The 25,487-nt window shown below is 49.6% G+C and overlaps 3 protein-coding genes across 3 annotated transcripts in view; 2 read left to right on the top strand and 1 right to left on the bottom strand.

Moving 5' to 3' along the window:
• Positions 1-4,587, bottom strand: part of LOC145344714 (transmembrane protein 143-like) — a 35,938-nt gene extending 31,351 nt beyond the window's left edge. The window contains exon 1 of the mRNA XM_080191819.1: positions 4,479-4,587. The gene's annotated coding sequence lies outside the window, so the exon portion shown is untranslated. The remainder of the gene's footprint in view (positions 1-4,478) is intronic.
• On the top strand, positions 4,487-15,501 carry josd2 (Josephin domain containing 2). Its single transcript, XM_080191820.1, has 4 exons — positions 4,487-4,848; positions 10,998-11,123; positions 12,148-12,342; positions 14,105-15,501. The coding sequence occupies exons 1-4, from the start codon at positions 4,706-4,708 to the stop codon at positions 14,202-14,204; spliced, it is 564 nt and encodes a 187-aa protein (XP_080047946.1). The 5' UTR covers positions 4,487-4,705; the 3' UTR covers positions 14,205-15,501.
• A 2,159-nt stretch (positions 15,502-17,660) lies between these two features.
• The window catches only part of LOC145344713 (RNA binding protein fox-1 homolog 3-like), a 42,215-nt gene continuing 34,388 nt past the window's right edge, over positions 17,661-25,487 (top strand). The window contains exon 1 of the mRNA XM_080191818.1: positions 17,661-18,992. Coding sequence (XP_080047944.1) covers positions 18,903-18,992 — 90 coding nt within the window. The 5' untranslated portion in view covers positions 17,661-18,902. The remainder of the gene's footprint in view (positions 18,993-25,487) is intronic.

The raw sequence follows: 25,487 nt of genomic DNA, 5'->3' as shown, positions 1-25,487 counted from the left end.
ATGTATCACACATGCTCCGTATTGTCACAGTGTACCACACCCTCTATGTATCTGTCAGAGTGCATTGTATGCTCTCTGTATCTATCACAGTATGTCACAAACTCTCTGTCAGAGTGCATTGCATGCTCTCTGCATCTGTCAGTGTATGATGTGCTCTCTGTATCTGTCAGTGTGTTGCACGCTGCCTGTATCTGTCAGTGTATCGCATGGTCTCTGTATCTGTCAGTGTATTGCACGCTCACTATATCTGGCAGATTGTACTGCATGCTCTCTGTATCTGTCAGAGTGTATTGAAACTGGCGGTATCTGTCAGAATGTATCAGACTCTATATGTGTCTGTCAGAGTATCTTGCACGCACTTTGCAACTGGCAGAATGTATCACACAGGCTCTGTATCTCACAGAGTGTATCACAAACTCCCTGTAACTGTCAGACTATATCTCACACTCTCTGTGTTGTCAAAATGTATCTTACCCTCTGTGTATCTGTCACAAAATATTGCACACTCTCTGTACCTGTCAGAATGTACCACATGCTTTTTATATGTCAGCGTGTATTGCACGCTCTCTGTATCTGTCAGTGTGTATTGCACGCTTTCTGTATCTGTTAAAGTATATCACATGTTCTCTGTTTCTGTCAGAGTGTACATACCCTTTCTATATCTGTCACAGCATGTACTGACCCTACCATTATCTGTCATAGAATATCCCGCACTCTCTGTATCTGCAAGACTATCAGACGCATTCTCTGTCAGTGTATTGCACGCTCTCTGTATCTGTTTGAGTGTATCACATGCTCGTTTTTCCTGTCAGAGTGTATCCCATGTTCTCTGTATCTATCAGAATGTGTCACAAACTCTCTGCATCTGTCAGGCTGTACTGCACTCTCTCGGTGTCTGTCAGAGTGTATTGCATCGTGTCTGTATCTGTGAGAGTATCGCACCTTCTCTATATCTGTCAGAGTGTATTGAACCCTCTCTGGATCTGCCAAAGTGTGTCACACCCTCTCTGGATCTGTCAGAGTGTATTGCACACCCTCCATATTTGTCAGGCCCTCTGTATCTGTCAGGGTGTGTTGCATGCTCTATGTAGCTGTCAGAGTGTATCACACGCTCTCTGTAACTGTCAGTGTATATCGCATGCCATCTGTATCTATTGAAGTATGTCACAAGTTCTTTGTATCTGTTAAAGGGTACCTCTCCCTCTCTGTATCTATCAAATAATATCTTTACCCTACCATTATCTGACACAGAATATCCTTCGCTCTCTGTATCTGACACAGAGTGTTTTGCACCCTCTCTGTATTTTTCAGAATGTATCATACTCTGTATGTTCTGTCAGAGTGTTTTGCACGCTCTCCGTATCTGGCAGAATATATCACACATCCTCTATCTGTCACAGTGCATCATAAACTCCCTGTATCTGTCAGACTGCATCCCACACTCACTGTGTTGTCAAAATGTATCGTACCGTCTACAGATATCAGAATGTATCACACGCTCTCTGTATCTGTCATAATATATCACAAACTCTCTGCATCTGTCAGAATGAACATAAGAACATAAGAAATAGGAGCAGGAGTAGGCCATCTGGCCCTTCGAGCCTGCCCCGCCATTCAATAAGATCATGGCTGATCTGTCGTGGCTCAGTTCCACTTTCCCGCCCTCTCCCCATAACCCTTAATCCCCTCTCTTATCAAAAACCCATCAACCCGCTTCTTAAAAATATTTAGCGAGGCAGCCTCCACCACTTCAACGGGCAGAGAATTCCAGAGATTCACCACCCTTTGAGTGAAGAAGTTCCTCCTCAACTCCGTTCTGAACCGCCCCCCCTTTATCTTGAGGCTGTGCCCCCTAGTCCTACTGTCTTTTTTGAGCGGGAAGAGTCTTTCCACCTCTATCCTATCCATCCCATTCATCATCTTATACGTCTCAATGAGATCTCCCCTCATTCTTCTAAACTCTAACGAGTACAAGCCTAGTTTATTCAGCCTCTCCTCATAGCTCAACCCCCTCAACTCCGGTATCAGCCTAGTAAACCTCCTCTGCACTCCCTCCAAGGCCAAAATATCCTTGCGCAGGTGCGGCGCCCAAAACTGCACACAGTACTCCAGCTGCGGCCTCACCAATGCCCTATACAGCTGCAGCAAGACCTCCCTACTTTTATATTCAATCCCCCTCGCTATGAAGGCCAGCATCCCATTCGCCTTCCTGACCACCTGCTGCACCTGCAGGCTGGGTTTTTGCGACTCATGCACAAGGACCACTGCTTCTGTATGTCAGATAGTTTGCATGCTCTTTGCATCTCAGTGTATTGCATGCTCTCTGTATCTGTCAGTGTATTGCACACTCAGAGTCACAGAGGGTACAGCATGGAAACAGGCCTTTTGGCCCAACTTGTCCATGCCACCCTTTTTTTAAGCTCCTAAGCTAGTCCCAATTGCCCGCATTTGGCCCATATCCTTTCACACCCATCGTATCCATGTAACTATCTAAATGCTTTTCAAAAGACAAAATTGTACCCACCTCTACTACTACCTCTGGCAGTTTATTCCAGGCACTCACCATCCTCTGCGTGAAAAATTGCCCCTCTGGACACTTCTGTATCTCTCCCCTCTCTCCTTAAAGCTGTGCCCTTTAGTTTTAGACTCCCCAATGTTTGGGCAAAGATATTGACTATCTAGCTGATCTATGCCCTTCAGTATTTTATAGACCTCTATAAGAAGACCCGTCAGCCTTCTACACTCCAGAGAAAAAAGTTCCAGTCTATCCAGCCTCTCCTTATAACTCAAATCATCAAGTCCCGGTAGCAGCCTAGTAAATCTTTTCTGCACTCATTCTAGTTTGATAATATCCTTTCTGTAATAGGGTGACCAGAACTGAACACAGTATTCCATGTGTGGCCTTACCAATGTTTTGTACAACTTCAACAAGACATCCAAACTCCTGTATTCAATGTTCTGACCAATGAAACCAAGCATGTTGAATGCCTTCATCACCACTCTGTGCACTGTGACCTCACCTTCAAGGAGCTATGAACCTGTACCCCTTGATCTCTTATTCTGTAACTTTCGCCAATGCCCTACCATTTATTTATTAAATCCTGCCCTAGTTCAATCTACCAAAATGCATCACTTTGCATTTGTCTAAATTAAACTCCATCTGCCATTCGTCAGCCCACTGGCCCAATTGATCAAATCCCGTTGCACTCTCTATCTCTGTCAGTGTATCACACATTCTTTGTATCTGTCAGAGTGTATCACATGCTCTTTGTATTTGTCAGAGTACATTATACTCTCTCTGTATGTCAAGTATATAACAATCACACCCTCTCTGCCTCTTTAGAGTGTATCACATGTTCTTTGTATCATTCAGAGTGTATCACATGCTCTCTGTAGTTGTCAGAGTGTGAAGTTAAAGTCCAACCAATTTATTTGATAGTACACTCTGACGTTTACTGAGTTTATCAGACATGCTATTTATCTTTCAGAGTTATCACCCACTCTCTGTATCTGTCAGAGTGTATAACTATCACACGCTCTCTGTATCCGTCAAGAATGTACTGCAAAAGCTGTGTCAAAGACTATCCAATGCTCTCTACCAAAAATCTATTGCACCTTTATCGGTCATGTGTATCTTGCCCTGTATGTATAATCAGAGTATATTGCACGCACTCTGTATCTGTTAGATGTATCACTGTCACACACTCTCTGCATCTATCAGAGTGTATCAGACCCTCTCTGCATATTTCAGGATGTGTCACACCATCTATACATCTGACAGCATTTATCGCATCCTCTCTGTATCTGTCAGAGAATATCGCAGGTGCTCTGTATCTTTCAGCACGTATCACAAACTCTGTGTATCAGTGTTTCTCAACCTCTATATATGTTACAGAATATCGCATGCTCTCTGTATCTGTCAGAGCATATTTCATCCTCTACATGTGTCACAGAATGTATCCCACAGTCTCTGCATCTGTCACAGAATATGCCACACTCTGTCACATGTGCATCAGAAACTGTCTGTATGTCGCTGTAACACCCGTTCTCCAAATCTGTCAGTGTATCACACGCTTTCTGTATTTGTCAGTGTATCACACACTTGTTGTATCTATCAGAATACGTCACACGCTCTCTGTATCTTTCAGAATGAATTGCACCCTGTCTGTATCTGTCACAGAGTATCGCACCCTCTCTGTATCTGTCAGAGTGTATTCACTCTCTCTAAATCTGTCACAATATACACACAGGCTCTGCCATGGCGCCTGCGCAGTCACACTGGTAGCCGGCCCTGCAGTTGGTGCCACGCCTCCGCACCGCTGTCGTTTGCCGTGCGCGCGCCGGCGCACTAGTGTGAGGAGTGCCGGCTGGCCGTCCATGCGCCGGCGCAGTGGTGTGAGGGGTGCCGGCTGCCGTCTGTCGTCTGCGCGCCGGTGCAGTAGTGTGAGGGAGTGCCGACTGAGCGGCTGCGCACTGACCTCCCGCGGGCTTTCCGCCGCCAATGGCGGCACCGGAAAAAGATGGCAGTGGCTGAGGTGGTCCAGTCCTCTGGTTAACTTCGCTCTCTCTCTCACTTTCTTCTCCTCGGTGATAAGGGTTTAAAAGTACACAGCCGGAATCGACGGGATTTGATTGGGAGTTGTCCTTCCTTTGGACGGGTTGTTGTGGCGTTTGTTTTTATCGTTGTCTCTCGGTGCCGCCGGGGATGTCCCAGTCCTCTTCTTCTCCGTTCCTATCCTCCTTGTATCACGAGAAGCAGCGGCTGGAGCTCTGCGCCGTCCACGCCCTCAACAACCTCCTGCAACGGCGCCACTTCACCAAGGAGGAGTTGGATAATCTGTGCGGCCGGTGGGTAACCAGGGGCAACGGCGGGGGAGGGGGTGCGGGGAGGGGGTGCGGGGAGGGGCCGGGGGCAGCATAGCAACCAGTGACGCGTGGGCGGGATAATGGCTGTCATGGCAACCGGGGGCGGGGTGGAGGAAAGGTGTCATTGGGAGTCACTGTGATCCTGGAGGTCAGAGGTCGACTCTGGAGGTCAGGGGTTAGTGGGAGTCAGTGTGACCCTTGGGGGTCAGGATTCAATAGGAGTCACTGTGACTCTTGAGGGTCAGGAGTCATTGGGAGTCACTTTGACCCTTGAGGGTCAGAGGTCAATGGGAGTTAATGTGATGCAGGGAGGTCAGGGGTCAGGGGGAGTCAGGGGTCAGTGGGAGTCACTATGACCCTTGGCGGTAAGGGGTCAATGGGAGTTACTGTAACCCTGGAGGTTAAGGGTCAGCGTGACCCTTGGGGGTCAGGGATCAATGGGAATCACTGTGACCCCTGGGCGTCAAGGGTTAATGTGAATTACTATGACTCCTGGAGGTTTGCGGTTAATGGGAGTTGCTGTAACGATGTGGAAATGCTGGCATTGGACTGGGGTAAAGACATTAAGAAGTCTCACAACACCAGGTTGAAGTCCAACAGGTTCATTTGGTAGCAAAATCCACTAGCTTTCAGAGTGCTCCTCCTTCGTCAGCTAAGTGGGAGTTCCGTTCACAAACAAGGCATATAAAGACACAAACTCAATTTACAAAATAATAGTTGGAATGCGCGTCTTTACAGGTAATCAAGTCTTAAAGGTACAGACAATATGAGCGGAGAGAGCATTAAGCACAGGTTAAAGAGATGTGTATTGTCTCCAGACAGGACAGTTGGTGAAATTGTGCAAACCCAGGCAAGTTGTGAGGGTTACAGATAGTGTGGCATGAACGCAAGATCCTGGGTGAGGCCAGTTGCTATAACCCCGAGGGGGGAAGGGTCTATGGCAGTTGCTGTAATGATGATGCGGAGATGCCAGTGTTGGACCGGGGTAAGCACAGTAAGCTCTTACTGTGTTTACCCAGTTGAAGGGTGGCATCTCCATTTCATGGCTACCATTGACACCACAAACTGCCGGCTGTAAGTGGAAAGGATCTCCAAGAAGATCGCGCATATCGACACAGTTGCTGTGACCACATTGGGTGAGGGGTCGGTGGGCGTTGCTGTGACCACATTGGGTGAGGGGTCGGTGGGCGTCGCTGTGACGCCGGGGTGAGGGGTCGGTGGGCGTCGCTGTGACGCCGGGGTGAGGGGTCGGTGGGCGTCGCTGTGACGCCGGGGTGAGGGGTCGGTGGGCGTCGCTGTGACGCCGGGGTGAGGGGTCGGTGGGCGTCGCTGTGACGCCGGGGTGAGGGGTCGGTGGGCGTCGCTGTGACGCCGGGGTGAGGGGTCGGTGGGCGTCGCTGTGACGCCGGGGTGAGGGGTCGGTGGGCGTCGCTGTGACGCCGGGGTGAGGGGTCGGTGGGCGTCGCTGTGACGCCGGGGTGAGGGGTCGGTGGGCGTCGCTGTGACGCCGGGGTGAGGGGTCGGTGGGCGTCGCTGTGACGCCGGGGTGAGGGGTCGGTGGGCGTCGCTGTGACGCCGGGGTGAGGGGTCGGTGGGCGTCGCTGTGACGCCGGGGTGAGGGGTCGGTGGGCGTCGCTGTGACGCCGGGGTGAGGGGTCGGTGGGCGTCGCTGTGACGCCGGGGTGAGGGGTCGGTGGGCGTCGCTGTGACGCCGGGGTGAGGGGTCGGTGGGCGTCGCTGTGACGCCGGGGTGAGGGGTCGGTGGGCGTCGCTGTGACGCCGGGGTGAGGGGTCGGTGGGCGTCGCTGTGACGCCGGGGTGAGGGGTCGGTGGGCGTCGCTGTGACGCCGGGGTGAGGGGTCGGTGGGCGTCGCTGTGACGCCGGGGTGAGGGGTCGGTGGGCGTCGCTGTGACGCCGGGGTGAGGGGTCGGTGGGCGTCGCTGTGACGCCGGGGTGAGGGGTCGGTGGGCGTCGCTGTGACGCCGGGGTGAGGGGTCGGTGGGCGTCGCTGTGAGGGGTCGGTGGGCGTCGCTGTGACGCCGGGGTGAGGGGTCGGTGGGCGTCGACACTGAGATTGATAGATATCTGATTAACAGCATCATACTGGGCAGCACGGTAGCATAGTGGTTAGCACTGCTGCTTCACAGCTCCAGGGTCCTGGGGTCGCTTCCCAGCCTGGCTCACCATCTGTGTGGAGTCTGCACGTTCTCCTCGTGTCTGCGTGGGTTTTCGCCAGGTGCTCCGGTTTCCTCCCACAGGCCAACGATGCGCAGGTTAGGTTGACTGGCCATGCTAAAATTGTCCCTTAGTTTCTGAGGTGCATAGGTAAGAGGGAGTAGCAGGTAAAATATGAGGGATATGGGGTTAGAGCCGAGGTGGGATTATAGTCGGTGCAGACTCAATGGGCCGAATGGCCACTTTCTACACTGTAGGGTTCTGTGATTCTATAAAAAAGATCATGGAGATATGTGAATGTAAAAAGCATTGAGGTGGATGATCAGCCATGATTTCATTTGATTTATTATTGTCACAGGCATTAATATACAATAAAAATTATTGTTTCTTACGTGCTATACAAAGTGTACTGTTCATAGAGAAGGAAACGAGAGAGTGCAGTATGTAGTGTTACAGTCATAGGGTGCAGAGAAAGATCAACTTAATGCAAATCCATTCAACAGTCTGATAGCAGCAGGGAAGAAGCTGTTCTTGAGTCGGTTGGTATGTGACCTCAGACTTTTTGTATCTTTTTCTGAAGGAAGAAGGTGGAAGAGAGAATGTCCGGGGTGCGTGGGGTCCATAATTATGCTGGCTGCTTTGCCGAGGCAACGGGAAGTGTAGACAGAGCCAGTGGATGGGAGGCTGGTTTGCATGATGGATTGGGCTACATTCAAGACTTTTTGTAGTTCCTTGTAGTCTTGGGCAGAACAGGAGCCATACGAAGCTGTGATACAACCAGAAAGAATGCTTTCTGTGGTGCATCTGTAAAAGTTGGTGAGACTTGTAGCTGACATGCCAAATTTCCTTAATCTTCTGAGAAAGTAGAAGTGTTGGTGGTCTTTCTCAATTAATGTGGACTGGGGGAGCGTGTTGGAAGGTAGGTCTGCTGAGGAGCAGTGGAGGATCTTTAAGGAGATCTTTCTTGGTGCTCAGCAGAAATTTATTCCGATGGTCAAAAAGGGCCGTAGGAAGAGAGGTAATAAGCCGTGGATAACGAAGGAGGTGAAGGAAAGTGTTAAATTAAAAGCGGAGGCGTTTAGAGTAGCTAAGAGTAGTGGGCGAGAAGAGGATTGGGAGAGGTTTAAATGTCAACAAAGATTGACAAAGAAGTTGATAAAGAAGGGTAGGAGAAACTATGAAGCTGGGCTAGCGCTTAATATAAAAAAGGTAGCAAGAGTTTTTATAAATATATAAAAAGGAAGAGGCTGGCTAGGGTGAACGTTGGACCCTTAGAGAATGAGAAGGGGGGACTTAGTGGTAGGGGATGGGGAAATGGCTGAGGTCTTGAATAACTTTTTTGTTTCGGTCTTCACGGAGGAGGACGTGAATAATTTGCCGGGTGTTACAGATGGAAAGGTGGTAGGACTGGAGGGTCTCAATGACATTATGGTTACTAGAGAGGCGGTGCTCGACAGACTGGAGGGACTGATTGTGGACAAGTCCCCAGGACCGGATGGAATGCAGCCGAGGGTTCTGAAAGAAATGGTGGAGGTGATAGTGGATGCCTTGGTTATTTTCCAAACATCGCTGGATTCCGGGGAAGTGCCAGAAGATTGGAAAACGGCTAATGTTACGCCGTTGTTTAAGAAGGGTGGCAGGCAAAAGGCAGGGAATTATAGGCCTGTTAGTTTAACGTCTGTTGTAGGTAAAATGTTAGAATCCGTCATCAAGGAGGGAATAGCGAGGCATCTTGAGGAGAATTGCTTGATAGAGCAGATGCAGCATAGTTTCGTTAAGGGGAAGTCGTGTCTGACAAATTTACTGGAGTTCTATGAGGATGTGTCTAGGGCGGTGGATAGAGGAGAGCCGGTGGATGTGGTCTGTCTTGATTTTCAGAAGGCGTTTGACAAGGTACCTCACAAGAGGTTATTGCAGAAGGTCAGGGGACATGGAGTTGGGGGTAGGGTGTTAGCGTGGATAGAAGATTGGTTGTCAAATAGGAGGCAGAGAGTGGGGGTCAATGGGTGCTATTTGGATTGGCGGTTGGTGACTAGTGGAATGCCCCAGGGGTCGGTGCTGGGGCCTCAGCTATTTACCATTTATATAGATGATCTGGAGGAAGGAACCGAGTGTATGGTGTCAAAATTTGCTGATGACACCAAGATTGATGGAACGACAAATTGCGCGGAGGGTGTGGAGAGTCTACAGAAGGATCTAGATAGGCTGGGCGAATGGGCGAGGAACTGGCAAATGGAATTTAATGTTGGCAAGTGCGAGGTGGTCCACTTTGATAGGAATAATGGTAGGAAGGATTATTACTTACGTGGCGAAAAACTGCAGCAGGCAATGGTGCAGAGGGACCTCGGGGTCCTTGTGCATAAGTCGCAAAAACCCAGCCTGCAGGTGCAGCAGGTGGTCAGGAAGGCAGATGGGATGCTGGCCTTCATAGCGAGGGGGATTGAATATAAAAGTAGGGAGGTCTTGCTGCAGCTGTATAGGGCATTGGTGAGGCTGCAGCTGGAGTACTGTGTGCAGTTTTGGGCGCTGTACTTACGCAAGGATATTTTGGCCTTGGAGGGAGTGCAGAGGAGGTTTACTAGGCTGATGCCGGAGTTGAAGGGGTTGAGCTATGAGGAGAGGCTGAGTAAACTTGTACTCAGAGTTTAGAAGAATGAGGGGAGATCTCATTGAGACATATAAGATGATGAATGGGATGGATAGGATAGAGGTGGAGAGACTCTTCCCGCTCAGAAAGGACAGTAGGACTAGGGGGCACAGCCTCAAGATAAAGGGGGGGGTAGTTTAGAACGGAGTTGAGGAAGAACTTCTTCACTCAAAGGGTGGTGAATCTCTGGAATTCTCTGCCCGTTGAAGTGGTGGAGGCTACCTCGCTAAATGTTTTTAAGACGCGGGTTGATGGGTTTTTGATAAGAGAGGGGATTAAGGGTTATGGGGAGAGGGCAGGGATGTGGAACTGAGCCACGACAGATCAGCCATGATTTTATTGAATGGCGGGGCAGGCTCGAAGGGCTAGATGGCCTACTCCTGCTCCTATTTCTTATGTTCCTATGTGGTATTGGCATTGGAGGGGGGTGGGGGAGAAGAGGTGTGTGTATGTGTGTGTGTGTATGGGGTGGGGGGCGGGACAGGACAGGTTGTTGGTGATCGGGACACCTAAAAACTTGAAGCTCTCGACCCTTTGTACTTCGTCCCCATTGATGTACATGGGGGCATGTTCTCCTTTACGCTTCCCGAAGTCGATGACAGTTCCCTTTGTTTTGTTGACATTGAGAGAGAGATTATTGTTGCTGCACCAGTTTACCAGATTCTCCATCTCATTCCTGTACTCTGTCTCGTCATTGTTTGAGATCCGACCCATTACAGTGATGTCAGCGGCAAACTTGAATATCGACTTGGAGGGGAATTTGGCCATACAGTCATAGGTGTATAAGGAGTATAGTAAGGCGCTGAGAACACAGCCTTGTGGGTCACTGATATTGAAGATGATCATGGAGGAGATGGTGTTGCCTATGATGGTATTGACTGGGGAAGAGGCTCAATGGACTTTAAATCTGATCATTGACTGAGTTTCCACATCTCTCCGGGATAGAGAATTCCAAAGCCTTATAACTTCTCTGTAAATATTTCATTATCTCTGTCCTAAGTGGCATCCCAGTTATTTTGAAATTGTGTCCCCTGGTCCTGGACTCCGCCAACCAAGGGAAACATCTTGCCTCCTCCACCCTCAATTTCTGTCAGTATTTTGTAGGTTTCAATGAGATTGTCTGTCGTGCTTCAAAACTTTAAAGAACATAGGGTCCAGTTTCCCCCCGTCTCTCTTCATGAGACATTCCCGCCATTCCCGGAACAAGTCTTTGCTCCCTCTGTGGCAACAACATCATTTCTGTGTTCCTATGTTTTGAACCTCGGTCTAACTCTCGGCCTCACTCTCCTTAACTCTTTCCTCACACAGGCTGGCACCTGGCTCTCTGCTGAATCCTCATCGCAGCTTGTTTGGGACCGGGAACTACGATGTCAATATCCTCATGGCCGCCTTGCTAACGCAAGGTCTCGCTGCAGTCTGGTGGGACAAACGCAAGTAAGCCTCTGTTTTACCCCAGAGCAACAGAGAACCTAACCATTTCCTCCTTGACATCACCCACGCATTTCTGTGGTGGCACAGTGGTTAGCACTGTTCCTTCACAGCACCAAGGGCCCGGGTTCAACTCTAGCCTTAGGCGATTGTCTGTGTGGAGACTGCATGTTCTCTCTGTGTCTGCATGGGTTTTCTCCGGGCGCTGCAGTTTGCTTCCAAAGTTATGCAGGTTAGGTGGCAGATTGGCCATGCTGAATTGCTCCTTGTGTCTAAAGGAGTGTAGGTTAGATAGATTAGCCATGGTAAATGTGCAAGGTTATGGGGACAGGACCATGGTAAGATACACTCAAAGTTGGTGCAAACTTGATGGGCTGAATGGACTCTTCTGCACCGCGGCTATGAGACCAGGTCAGAGGCTGGGAATCTAGTGGCGAATAATTCACCTCCTGACTCCCCAAGCCTGTACAAGGCACAATTCAGGAGTGTGATGAAATATTCCCTATTTGCCTGGATGACTGCAACTCCAACACTTACGAAGCTTAACACCATCCAGGACAAAGCAGCCCCACTTCATCAGCACCACATCCACAAACATTTACACCCTCCACCACTGATGCACAGTGGGAGCTTTGTGTAACATCTACAAGATGCATTGCAGGAACTCACCAAACCTCCTTAGACAGCACCTCACAAACCTATGACCGCTGTCGTCTAGAAGGACAAGGGCAGCAAATACCTGGGGTTCTGCTCCGAATCAATCACCACTTGGAAATATATCTGCTGTTCTTTCACTGTTGCTGGGTCAAACACCTGGAACTACACAATGGGTGTACCTACACTTCAGGGACAGCAGCGGTTCAAGAAGGCAGCTCACCACTACCTATTAAGGATGAGCAATAAATGCTGGTCTAGCTCACATCCTGTGAATGAACATAAAAATTGAAGTGTCCTTCCCCGACCTGAGCGCTGTGAATGTCCTATCTCAGTCTGTCTCTCTCTCTCTCTCTGTCTGTGTCTCACTCTCCAGATCGCTCAGCAGCTTGGTGCTGAGTCAGATTCGTGGCTTCATCCTCAACATCCCCTCTAACGTGACGCTGGGCTTTGTATCCCTTCCAATCCAGCGCAAGCACTGGGTGGCTGTGAGGCAGGTCAATGGCTCCTATTACAACCTGGACTCCAAGCTGAAGGCCCCGGTCCCCATCGGGAATGAGGACGAGCTGAGGTGAGTGAGGTGTGAAGGACAGAGGGTTGGTGGGATATAGGAAAGGGTTGGGGGAGAGGGGTGTGAGTGGAGTGAGATCACGGCGAGGGTTGGTGGCTGTTTGGCTCCTCCCACTGCACCCCCCCCCCCCCCCCCCCCCCCCCCCCTTCCCCATGCACCCTCCTGGCACCTCCCAGCTCACCTAGTCTGCACTGACTTTCTAACAGTAACCTACCACGGCCCACTCCCTGTAAACCTGCACATTAACTTTGGGGTGTCACGGTGGCACAGTACTTAGTTGCTCCCTCACAGCGCCAGGAATCCAGGTTCGATTCTGGCTTTGTCATTGTCTGTGTAGAGTTTGCATATTCTCCCTGTTTCTGCGTGGGTTTCCGCCAGGTGCTCCAGTTTCCTTCCACAGTCCACATATGTGTGAGTTAGGTTGATTGGCCTTGCCAACATTAACCTAGTGTCAGGGAGATTTGCAGGATAAATAGGGAGTAGGACCTGGGTGGGATTGTGGTCAATACAGACTCGAGGGGCCAAATGGCCTCCTTCTGTACTGTAGGGATTCTATGATATTCTAAGGTGGCACAGTGGTTAGCACTGCTGCCTCACAGCACCAGGGATCCAGATTTGATTCCTGGCTTGGGTCCCTGTCTGTGTGGAGTTTGCATGTTCTCCTCGTGTCTTCATGGGTTTCCTCTGGGTGCTCCGGTTTCCTCGCACAGTCCAAAGATTTACAGGTTAGGTTGATTGGCCATGCCAAATTGCACCGTAAGGTCAGGGGGATTAACGGGGTAAATATGTGGGGTTATGAGAATCGGGCCTGTGTTGGATTGTTGTTGGTGCAAATTCGATGGGCTGAATGGCCACCTCCTACACTGTAAGGATTCTATGATTATGATTCTAATCCACCTAACCGACACATCTTTGCTACTGACTGCCTCTAATGAGAACCCCAGCTTCCTCACCCTCTGTAACACTCTGTCAAACTCTCAGATGGTCCTTCTTTCTCTCTCACTCACTCATTCTCCTGGGATGCCTGACTCTGTTCTGCCCCTCCCGCCCCCGCACCCTCTTACCCACCCCCTCCACCACCCTCCTCCTCCTCCTCCTCCTCCTCCTCCCACCCCCCCCCAAAACCCCCCTCCTCCTCCTCCTCCCACCCCCCCCCAAAACCCCCCTCCTCCTCCTCCTCCCACCCCCCCCCAAAACCCCCCTCCTCCTCCTCCTCCCACCCCCCCCAAAACCCCCCTCCTCCTCCTCCTCCCACCCCCCCCAAAACCCTCCTCCTCCTCCTCCCACCCCCCCCAAAACCCTCCTCCTCCTCCTCCCACCCCCCCCAAAACCCTCCTCCTCCTCCTCCCACCCCCCCCAAAACCCTCCTCCTCCTCCTCTTATTCCCCCCCCCCCCCACCACCCTCCTCCTCCTCCTATTCCCCCCCACCACCCTATCCTCCTCTTTGTGTTAGAAGCTTCAGTACCTCGCTCAGTTAAGCGATGTTCTGTGTCTATTTCTGTCCCATTCTAAATAGTTTTGGGAAGCTGAGATCATTCCAGGGGGAGGGAGAGAGCAGAGAGGATTGGGAATGTGAGAGTGTCACCGCCTGACATCCTGTCTCAGTGGTTCATGTTGTCCTCACAAATTTACAGTCCCCTCCTGTGCTGGCTCCTCACGTAGCTTGCTGTGTCTCGTTCTCCGTGTTTTTGCAGACACTTTGCCATTTTCACAGTTTGCCCCAGGCCCGTTCTTGTTTGACCAGCTGTCATTCCCTCCCAGGAGATTCCTGCAGGCGCAGATTGCCCAGGAGCCTTGTGAGCTGTTGCTGGTGGTGGAGAAGTCGGTGGAGGAAGACGGAAGTTGGCTGCTCGCTTTCTGAGGGCAAGGGAGATTACGCGGCGAGAGAGAGGAGGAGGAGGACTTGAAACGGCTGGAGTCTTGCTTGAGAGCTGGAGCTGCGGCGGAGCAGGCCAGGGTGGGTGGAGAGATGGACAGGGGGTGGTTGAGCCAGCGACCACTGCTCTCTGGACAGACTGTGAACATGCAGTGGAATCTGGTGTCACACAGGCAGAGGCAGGAAGCGGGGAAACGATGAGGGACTGGATGTAGTGCGGTGAGCAGACTTCCGCAGACCAGAAGGGACCATTCAGTCTATCAGGCCTGATGCCCCCTTCATTTAACATGATCTCATGTCCCCTTGGGCTTCAGCTCCCCCTGCCTGCCCACTCCCCAAATCTTCCATCCCCATGAGAGCCGAAGGCCAATCTTGACCTTGAATATTCCAACAGTGGAGCGTCCACAGCTCCTCTGGAGTTGAGAATTCCAGAGATTCACAATCCTCCGAGTAATGTCTCGCCCCGAAATGTTGGGTTGCTTATCCTGAGACCATGATTTAGATTCCCCGAACAGTAGGTACAATCTCCACCCCATCAAACCCCTTCAAACTCCTGTATATCTCAGTGAGATGGCCACTCGTTCTTCCCCAGAGAGTATAAACCCAGTTTACACGGCCCATCCTCAACAGGCTCAACCTTTGCTGTGTGGCCTCCAATGTGAATCTGTCTTTGCTAGAATGTGGAGACCAAATCATCGCACAGTATTCCAGATGTGGTCTCGCCAAGATCCCGACGCAACTGGAGCAAGACTTGTCCTCCAATCCCTCTTGCAATGAAGGCCAATGTGCCAGGATCCCTCAGGAAATCGGCAACAGGTTCCCCCCGCTACACAACTGCTGCACATAACTATATGCATTGATTTTTGGTTCTGCCAGGCAATTTGCATCTGTTTTGAACATGCTGATTTCTCTAGCCTGAGTTGAAATTATTTATAACTAAGTGGGAAAGTGCAAAGTCTTTTCACCCCCGCACCCGAGAGCTGCCGAATAATCTGTGTAAAAAGGGAGATTTGCCAGTGATCCCTCCGAGTTTACAGTTAGTTTGAACGTGTGCATTCTCTCAGACACGTGTGTGCCATTGTAACCTATGCAGATGTCCACATGGCTGGATGCACACGATAAAACCTTACAAGTTATTGTGTGAGTGGATTTGCATATATTTATGTTCCGCAAATTCTCCCCGGTTTGGTTCGGATGAGTTTGCATGTTTCAAATGTGCAGAAGTCAGTGGTCAGGGCGGAATATTGTAATCTGAATAAACTCCTTGCTGTTTGATTGTTCACGTCCTGGGGTGTGTGGGTCTGTGTGTGTGTGTGTGGGGTTGCTAGAATCGCCACCACAGCAATGTGCAATCACAGGGAGGGATTTGAACAGGAGAATGAGAATTGTAGGGCTGGAGTTTCTAATAGCAATGGGGTGAGGGTTGGAGGGAAAGCTGGGGAGCAAGGGGTGTTCTATTTCCAAATCAGGACGATTTGATTTATTCTTGTCACGTGTATTAGTGTACTGTGAAAAGTATCGTTTCTTGTGCATGATTACAGACAAAGCATACCATTCACAGAAAAGGAAGGAAGAGAGTGTAGGATGTAATGTTACATAGCTAAGGTCTGGAGAAAGATCAACTTAGTGTGAGATAAGCCCATTCAAATAATGGCAGCAGGGAAGAAGCTGTTCTTGAGATGGTTGGTACGTGACCTCAGATTTCTGCACCTTTTTCCTAACGGAAGAAGGTGGAAGAGAGAATATCTAGGTTGTGGGGAGGTTCCTTAATTATGCTGGCTGCTTTTCCAAGACAGCGGAAGTGCAGACATTGTCGATGGGTGGGAGACTGGTTTGCATGATTTTCTAAGCTTCATTCAGTGACCCTTTGTCGTTTCTTGCGATGTTGGGCAGAGTAGGAGCCATACCAAGCTGTGATGCAACCAGAAAGAATACTTTATATGGTGGATGCCGAGTGTCTTGGAGGGGGGAACTTGCAAGAGTAGTGTTCCCAGCTATCCGCTGTTCTTGATCTTCTAGATGGAAGTGGTCATGGGTTTGGAGGGCACTGCTCAAGGAAAGGAATCGATTTTGGATAATGAAGCTAATGGCCCTTCACTGCCCTGGGCGAGATTCATAGAAGCCCAACAGTTCAGGAGGGGGCCTATCGACCCATCGAGCCTGCAGTGACAACAATCCCACTCAGGGCTTATCCCCGTAACCCCATGTATTTACCCTGCTAATTCCCCCTGACACTAAGGGGCAATTGAGCATGGCCAATCCGCCTGACCCACACATCTTTGGACTGTGGGAGGAAACCGGAGCACCCGGAGGAAACCCACACAGACAGGGGAAGAACGTGCAAACTCCACACAGATAGTGACTCAAGATGGGAATTGAACCTGGGTCTCTGGCGTTGTGAGGCAGTAGTGCTAACCTCTCTGCCACCATGCTGCCCCTAACGACCTGAAGCTCAGGATTTCCCTGGTGTGCCTGACCTCAACTGATTGGAGTCCTCGGATTGTGAGCACAACAGTTAACCACTGCAACCTGCATTTATATGGCAACCTTTGACAGAGTGACCCATCCTGGAGCCTTTCCTAGGGAGTGTTGTCGGGACAGCCCACGTGAGGGTGGGAAAGGCTGCTTCAGAGGGGCTGGTTTTTGGAAAGAGAAGCAGGGAGGTGAGCGGACCAGGAGGGAATTGCAGATCTTAGCACCCAGATATCTTGAAGGCACGGCCTCCAATGGCAGAGGCTGAGGGCACTCTCGTGTCCCTGTGATGGAGCAGAGGTGACAATCCTCAGTTGAATGTGCTCTGAAAGCAGCTGAATGGTTTGTCCCGATCAGATTAATGTGAAACATTGGCCCCTTACAAAGGCAGTGAAAAAGAGCTAACAACGGAATTGAGGTGATTGAACAGTAGGGCAGCAAGGGAATCTGGAGAAATGGTGCAGAGTGAGGAGCAAAAAGGGTAAACTGAGGTAAGGGAGAAAGAAACCGAAAGAGTGAGTGATGAGGCAACATAGCTTGAGGTAGAAATTGCTCTCAGGAGGGTGTAGCTGATGAGTGTCTGGCGGTCTGCCTGTTCAATGGTTCATTCCAATGACTGCAGTGCAGATGTATCACAGGCTTTATGTGGAAGGAGGCAGGGCGGGGGATCTCATCAATCATGTTCCCTTTAGTATCATTGCCTGAGAGCAACTTCCAGGGCAGGACAGTGGTACAGTGGTTAGCACTGCTGCCTCACAGTGCCAGGAACCTGGGTTCGATTCCGGCCTCGGGTAACTGTGTGGAGTTTGCACATTCTCCCTTTTATCTGCGTAGGTTTCCTCCCACAGTCCAAAGATGTGCAGGTTAGGTTGATTGTCCATAAAAGAAAAATTGACCCCTAGTGTCAGGATTAGCAGGATAAATATGTGGGGTTACGGGGATAGGGCCTGGGTGGAATTATGGTTAGTGCAGACTCGATGGGTTGAATGGCCTCTTTCTGCCCTTTGGCGATTCTATTACCCTATGAGAGAGAAAGGAAGAGAGACAGAGAGAGTGTGAGCAGACAGACAGGAAGGGAGAAAGAGAGACAGTGAAATACAGAGAGAGACAGAAAATGTGAGACAGAGACAAACACACACACGCAGAGAGAGAGAGAAGGAAGGAAGAGCAGCTATTAATTTTGACCTGAATCATAGTTTCCTGGTCCTTCCCTAACTCCAAGGTGAGGCTGACAGGCCTGTACTTGTTGTTTTGAACAAGGGTGCAGCTTTTGTGAGCTGCAGTCCTGTGCTACCAAACCCACTCCTGTCGTCCCTGGCCGGTTTTCTCATTCTGATTTCCACAGATCGTGGTGGAATCTGCAGGAGTCGAAGATTCATCCCCAGGCCCTGTGCTATAGGAGAGGATTGTGAGGGTGGAAAACCGGTGCCTCTCTCTCTGTCACAGATCATGGACTGACTGACAGGTGACAGGTGGCTTCCAGTTTGCTTCTGCACGTGCTCATGTTATCCTTCCCCTGCATGCCCCCCACCAGCTCGTCCTGTCACTCACAGCCCCTGCACACATCCTTCCCTCCCACTCCGACCTCCCTCTGTCCCGCAATCTTCCCTCCTCCCCTTCAGATTCCCGGAGTTTGCTGCCGTGATCCCACTGCCTCAACTCTCTCTCCCATTACGGAACCCCTCTCTCGAACGGATTTACCTTTCTTTTTAAATCCCCTTTTCCCCTCTCTTTCTCCCCATTTCTTCATTCCCCTCTTTTTATTTGTCAGTTAATTCCCTCCTTGTTCTCTTTTCCCTGCCACTGTCTCTTTCTCGCTCCCCCATACTCTCCCTTTCTCTCCATCTAAGGGCCTCAAACTCTCTCTCTCTCTCTGCCCCATTCTCTCTATCTGCCCCTTTGTTTATTGATCTTTTTTTTATCTACTTGCCTTCACTGCTTCATTTCTCTCCGTCCCTTATTCTGTCTCGCCTTCCACTCATCTATTTTTGCCTCTGACTTTTCCTTTCAGTTTTTTTCTCCTTTGCACTGGCCTGTTTGCTTTATCTCTCCCCGATCTCCCTCTGCATTCCGTCCCCCCAACTCTTCTCTGTTGCTTTTCCTTTCTCTTTTACCTTTTGTCTCTCTTTCGCTCTGTCTGTTCCTGTCTCTGCCTCCTGCCCTCTCTCTACTCCCTCGCTCGCCTGCCTCCTTACGCGGGTACTATGTGCCATGCTGTCTTCACCGCCCATGCTACTCCACCCGTATACCTTGCCGGTGTACCCACAGGCAGCCGCCCAGTGTTATCCTGGAGTTGTACAGGTAAAGGCGCGTGTTCGAAGCTTCAGTAACTCGCTCAGTTAAGCAACGTTTTGTGTCTATTTCTGTCCCAGCCTAAATAGTTTTTGGAATCTGAGATCATTCTTGGGGGAGGGGAGGTGGGGAACATTGGGAATATGAGAGTGTTACCACCTGACACCCTCTCTCAACATTTATGTTGTTTTAGCTCTACTGATGTAAATCCAGTTCTGTCACACTGTCACTCAGTAACCCCTCTTCCCCCCAGCGCCCTGCGTTACTGACTGTATCTCTACTGATGTAAATCTAGTTCCGTCACACTGTCAGTCAGTAACCTCTCTCCCCCCGCCCAGCACCCTGTGTTACTGAATATATCTGTACTGATTTTAATCCAGCTCCCTCATAGTGTCACCACATAGCCCCCCCCCCCCCCCCCAACCCCAACCAGCACCCAGAGTTACTGACTATATCTTGACTCGTGTTAATCCAGCTCCCTCATACTGTCACTCAGTAACCTCTCTCCCCCAGCGCCCTGTGCTACTGACTGTTTCTGTACTGATGTTAATCCAGCACCTTCATACTGTCATTCAGTAACCTCTCTCTCCCTGGCATACTGTATCTGTACTGATGTTAATCCAGCTCCTTCGTACTGTCACTTAGTAACCCCTCTCCCCCCAGCACCCTGTGTTACTGACTGTATCTGAACTGATGTTAATCCAGCTCCCTCACACTCACTCAGTAACCCCTCTCTCCCAGCACACTGTATCTCTACTGATGTTAATCCAGTTCCTTCATACTGTCACTCAGTAACCCCTCTCCTCCCAGCGCCCTGTGTTACTGACTGTATCTGTACTGATATTAATCCAGCTCCCACAATATTCATGCTCCTCTTCCAATCCCTCCATGGCCCCTCACAGCCTCTCTGTCTGTTTCTCCAGCCCCTATAATACGATCCTTCTGGTTCAATCCCCTTACCCACACTATCCCTGACTAATCACCCCCCATCCTTGACACCTGCCACAGCCCCCATCCCGTCACTCCCATCCCCAAAACATTGGGCAGTGCTATGAAATCTCTGTGCTCCTTGAATTCCAGTCTGTGAGGCAATCCCTAGTGAACCTCATGTCCCTAGCACTGTGGGGCAGTAGTGCTAATCAGTGTGCCAATATGCCACCCTCTCTCTAATCTCTCCTTTGCAAATGAAAGGGAGGATATGTTGTGAGGGAAATAACGGCACCATTGGGAAGGTGCTGAAAACATTCCCGAGAGTGCTTCCAGGGATGAGCAGGCACAATGGTTAGCAGTGCTGCCTCACAGCACCAGAGACCTGGGTTCAATTCCAGCCTCGGGTCACTGTGTGGAGTTTGCATGGATCTCCCTGTTGTCCCCTTCCATGTGTGGGTTCCCACCGGGTGCTCCAGATTTCTCCCACAGTCCAAAGGTGTGCAGGTTAGGTGGATGGTCCATGATAAATTGCCCCTTCATGTCAGGCAGTTTAGCGGGGTAAATGAGGGTTAAGGGAATAGGGCCTTGGGATTGCGGTAGGTACAGACTCGATAGGCCGAATGGCCTCCTGTACTATAAGGATTCTTGAGGAGCGTTGATAGATTGGGGAATGTGGGACTCTTCTCCTTGGAGAAGGGCTGGCTGAGTGGAGGGAGAGTGACAGAAAGTGACTCCCGTTAGAAAATAATAAGTCGGCCATTTGGCCCATTGAGCCTGCTTGCTTTCCCACGAGACCATGACTGATCTCTTGGTGGAAGGATCGAGAATGAGAAGGACACAGGTTCCGAGTGTCTGATGAAGGCAGCAGCAAAGACTTGAGCGGAAACTTGGGCCTGCAGAGTGTGGTGGAGGCAAGTTCCATTGAGGTCTTCAAGAGGGCATTGGAATATTGCCTGAGAGTAGGGAGGGGACAGTGTCGAGGGGAGCAGGCGGTGGGAGGGTCAGTGAGATTCCGTGAGGTGTTGTGGTGGAGGGCTGCCAGGGTCACCGTGGGGCAGAATGTCCTCATTTGTTTTGAAATGATTATGAGGTGTGTGGAATATTGGGGTTGAGGTCCCTCAGGGATTCGATTCCTCTTTCTCTCTCTCCCTCGCTGTCAGAGTAATGTCTATCCTTTCCCAACAGCACACGTCTTATCGCTTCAGAAATGTCCCCCCCACCCCCAAGTCTTGGCTAGGCCTTGGTGTTGTCACAGATCGACTATATTTGGTCGCTGTCACCCTGTGTGTGTGTGAGAGAGAGAGATTCCTCGCTAATCTGTGCAAGGGAGTAAGGAAGTGTTCCCTCTCTCAGTAGACAGATACTGAATTAGCTGTGGGCGCCAGCACCTTTTAAGGAGAAGGTTTATTTATAACATTGCAGTTCTTGTGTTGTCTATTGCAACTGGGAGAGGCTTCTCAGGAGGAACAGGAGGAGGCCCATCTCGTGTCTGTTACACAGTAACAGGAGAAGGTTCATTCAGCCCCTCGAGCCTATTGCACAGGAACAGCAGGAGGCCCATTCAGCCCCTCGAGCCTATTGCACAGGAACAGCAGGAGGCCCATTCTGCCCCTCGAGCCCGTTACACAGGAACAGAGGGAGGCCTATCCAGTTTTGCCTGGATTATTGAGCTGGAATCCTCAACTATATATGAGTCTACTTCCGACTGTGCAGCACTTCCTCTGGTACCTGGGCAGGGTAAACAAATAATTATTCATTGTTGGTAGTGTTAGAAAAGGATTTCGACCCAGAATCAGTTAAAGAGAGTCTGTGTCGGCTCAGTCAAAGGGTACACACATTCTGTCTTGGTCAAAGGGGTACATGCATTCAGTCTCAGTTAAAGGCGTACATACATTCTCAATCAGTTAAAGGGTACACATATTCTTGGTTAAAGGGTACCCATATTTTGTCTTGGTTAAAAGGGGACACACATTCTGTCTCCGTTAAGGCGTACAGCACGTAAATTGCAGTGATTCAAGAAGACAGCTCACCTCTGCCTTCTCATGGCCAACTTGGGATGGGCAATCAGTGATGGCCAGCCAGCGGCGCCCATGCCCCACAAATGAATTAAAACAATTCTGATTCGGTTAAAGAGGTACATACGTTCTGTCTCAATTAAAGGTGTATACCTTATCACTCAGTTAGAGGGGTACACACATTCTCACACAGTGAAAGGTGCACAGATATATTCTCTCTGTTAAAAAAGTACACACGTTCTTTCAGTTAAAGGCGTACACATATTCTGTCTCTGCTAAAGGTGTACACACATTCTCTCTCAGTTAAAGGGTTACACATATTCTCTCTCGGTTAAAGGCGTACATACATTGTCTCTTGATTAAAGGTGTACACACATTGTCTTGGATAAATGTGCACGCACATTCTTACTCGGTTAAAGGGGTACACATATTCTTTGTTAAAGGTGCACAGATATTCTGTCTCAGGTAAAGGGGTACACACATTCTTGGCTAAAGGTGCACGGATATTCTCGTTTGATTAATGATATAAATGCATTCTTGGTTAAAGAGATACGCACATTCTGTCTTGGTTAAATGTGTCCATGCATTGTGTCTCGGTTAAAAACGTATGTACGTTCTCACTCAGTTAAAGGGTACCCATATTTTGTCTTGGTTAAAGGGGTACACACATTCTGTCTCCATTAAAGGCGTACAGCACATAGACTGCAGCGATTCAAGAAGGCAGCTCACCTCCACCTTCTCATGGCCAATTTGGGATGGGCGATCAGTGCTGGCCAGCCAGTGGCGCCCATGTCCTCCAAATGAATTTAAAACAATTCTGTCTCGGTTAAAGGGGTATACATGTTCTGTCACAATTAAAAATGTACATACGTTGTCACTTAGTTAAAGGGGTACACACAGTCTCGGTTAAACGGGTACATACATTCTCTCTCAGATAAAGGTGTACACACATTCTGTCTTGGTTAAAGATGTGCACACGTTCCCTCTTGGTTAGACAGGTACACACATTCTCAGTTAAAGGTGTGCACGTTTTTTTTCCTCTTAAAGGAGTACAAGCAGTGAAAGGTGCACACATATTCTCTCACTGTTAAAGAAATACATTCTCTCAGCTAAAGGTGTACACGCATCCTGTCTTGGTTAAAAGTGTAAACACATTCTGTCTCAGTTAAAAGGGTGCACACATTCTGTCTCGGTTAATGGAATACACACATTCATTGTCAATTAAAGGGCACCCATATTTCTATTCAGTTAATCAGAGTGCGGCTTGTCTCAGTTAAAGGGGTACACACATTCTCACACAGTGAAAGGTGCACACATATTTTCTCTCGGTTAAAGAAGTACACACATTCTTTCAGCTAAAGGTCTCAGTTAAAGGTGTCCAAACATTCTGTCTGGGTTAAAGGGGTATATGCATTCTCTCTTGGTTAAAGGGATGTACACTTTCAATTAAAGGGGTACACTCATTCTTGGTTAAAGGTGCACAGATATTCTCGCTCAGTTAAAGATCTACATGCTTTCTTGGTTCTGTCTCGGTTAAATGGGTATAAACTTTCAGTTAAAGGTGTACACACATTCATGGTTAAAGGTGCACAGATATTCTCTCCTAGTTAAAAGGGTACACAATTCTCGGTTAAAGGGCTACCTCGCTGAATATATTTAAGTCACGGGTAGATAGGTGTCTGATAGACAGGGGAATTAAGGGTTTTGGGGAGAAATGGGAAAGTGGAACTGATCCACTTCAGATCAGCCATGATCTTATTGAATGGCAGGGCAGGCTCGAAGGGCTAGATGGCCTACTCCTGCTCCTATTTCTTATGTTCTTACGTTCATTTTCAGTTAAAGGGGTACACGCATTCTTGGTTAATGGTGCACAGATATTCTGTCTCGGTTAAAGGTGTACACACATTCTGTCTTGGTGAAAGGGGTACACACATTCTTGTTGGTTAATGGGGTGGACCTATTCTGTCTCAGTTAATGGGGTACACACATTCTGTCTTGATTAAAGGGAAGCCACATTTCTATTCAGTTAATCAGGAGTGCGGCTTGTTTTTGGGTGAGAAAATGTCACTATGACCTTGAGGAATCTGCCTGTCAACTTGCTGCATTCTTGTTGGGGGTGGGGGGGGAGTGGGATTGGTGGAGGATGTTGTGGTCAAGTGGTCCCAGTCGCTCAGCTGTCATTGATAAGAGACATTTGTCTAAATAGCTTGGCACTGACAGCTGACAGCTGCCAGCTGTGACTGAGCAGCTGTGAGTGGCGCTGAGAGGGAGGGCCAGGGCCAGGGATGAGGGGGGGAATGTGTTTAGCACAATTAAGACAAGGTGACCATACATGGCCAGGTCTGGATTAGGTGGATGAGGGGTCTGGCTTCTCTAGGCCTCAGCCTGACGCTCCCTTCCCCGCCCCCTACCCGTCCACTGCTGGTCCTATTGGCCAGGATCGCAGAGAGGAGGGGGAGAGAGAGAGAGAGAGTCACCAAACGTGGGCTATGTCATCCTCCGGGTTAAAGCCAGCTTTCGAGGCAACGGGTGGGATGCACGACTGGAGGATGCCATGCTCCTGGAAGGCCGTTTTGCATTACCGTGGGCAACCAAGCCTCTGGCCATCTCTGAGGGACTGTGGACTGTGAGTTGCATCAGGAAGGAGGTACCTGGAGAGAGAGGGGCAGCGGGGAGGGAGGGTAGCAATGAATGGGGTCTCTGGCTGGATGGGGCAAGGGGGGTCCCATTTTGGTTTGTCCCTCATTTTAATGGTTGTGGGGGAGGGTCAGTGCTGAGGGAGTGCCGCACTGTCAGAGGGTCAGTGCTGAGGGGGGCTGCAGAAGGACTTGGACAAGTTAGGAGGGTGGGCAAAGAAGTGGCAGATGGAATACAATGTGGAAAAGTGTGAGGTTATGCACTTTGGAAGAAGGAATGGAGGCATCGACTATTTTCTAAATGGGAAAATGCTTGGGAAATCAGAAACACAAAGGGATTTGGGAGTCATTGTTCAGGATTCTCTTAAGGTAACGTGAAAGTTCAGTTGGCAGTTAGGAAGGCAAATGCAGTGTTAGCGTTCATGTTGAGAGGGCTAGAATACAAGAACAGGGATGTACTTCTGAGACTATAAGGCTCTGGTCAGACCCCATTTGGAGTATGTACAGGCCTTGGAAAGGACCCAAAGGAGGTTCACAAGAATGATTCCTGGAATGAAGAGCTTCCTGTATGAGGATCAGCTGAGGACTCTGTGTCTGTACTTGGAGTTTAGAAGGATGAGGGGGGATCTTATTGAAACTTACAGGACACTGCAAAGCCTGGATAGAGTGGAAGTGGAGAAGATGTTTCCACTAATTGCAAAAACTAGAACCAAAGGACACAACCTCAGGTTAGAGGGCAATCCTTTAAAACAGAGATGAGGAGGAATTTCTTCAGCCAGAGAGTGGTGAATCTGTGAAACTCTTTGCCGCAGAAGACTGTGGAGGCCAAGTCATTGAGTACCTTTAAGACAGAGATAGATAGGTTCTTGATTAATAAAGGGATCAGAGGTTATGGGGAAAAAGCAGGAGAATAGGGATGAGAA

This window comes from Carcharhinus amblyrhynchos, chromosome 7, assembly GCF_965287045.1.
Source record: "Carcharhinus amblyrhynchos chromosome 7, sCarAmb.v2.hapA, whole genome shotgun sequence".
NCBI classification, from domain to species: domain Eukaryota; kingdom Metazoa; phylum Chordata; class Chondrichthyes; order Carcharhiniformes; family Carcharhinidae; genus Carcharhinus; species Carcharhinus amblyrhynchos.
Note: the sequence above shows the minus strand (reverse complement) of the source record. Positions and strands in the feature narration are given on the sequence as shown.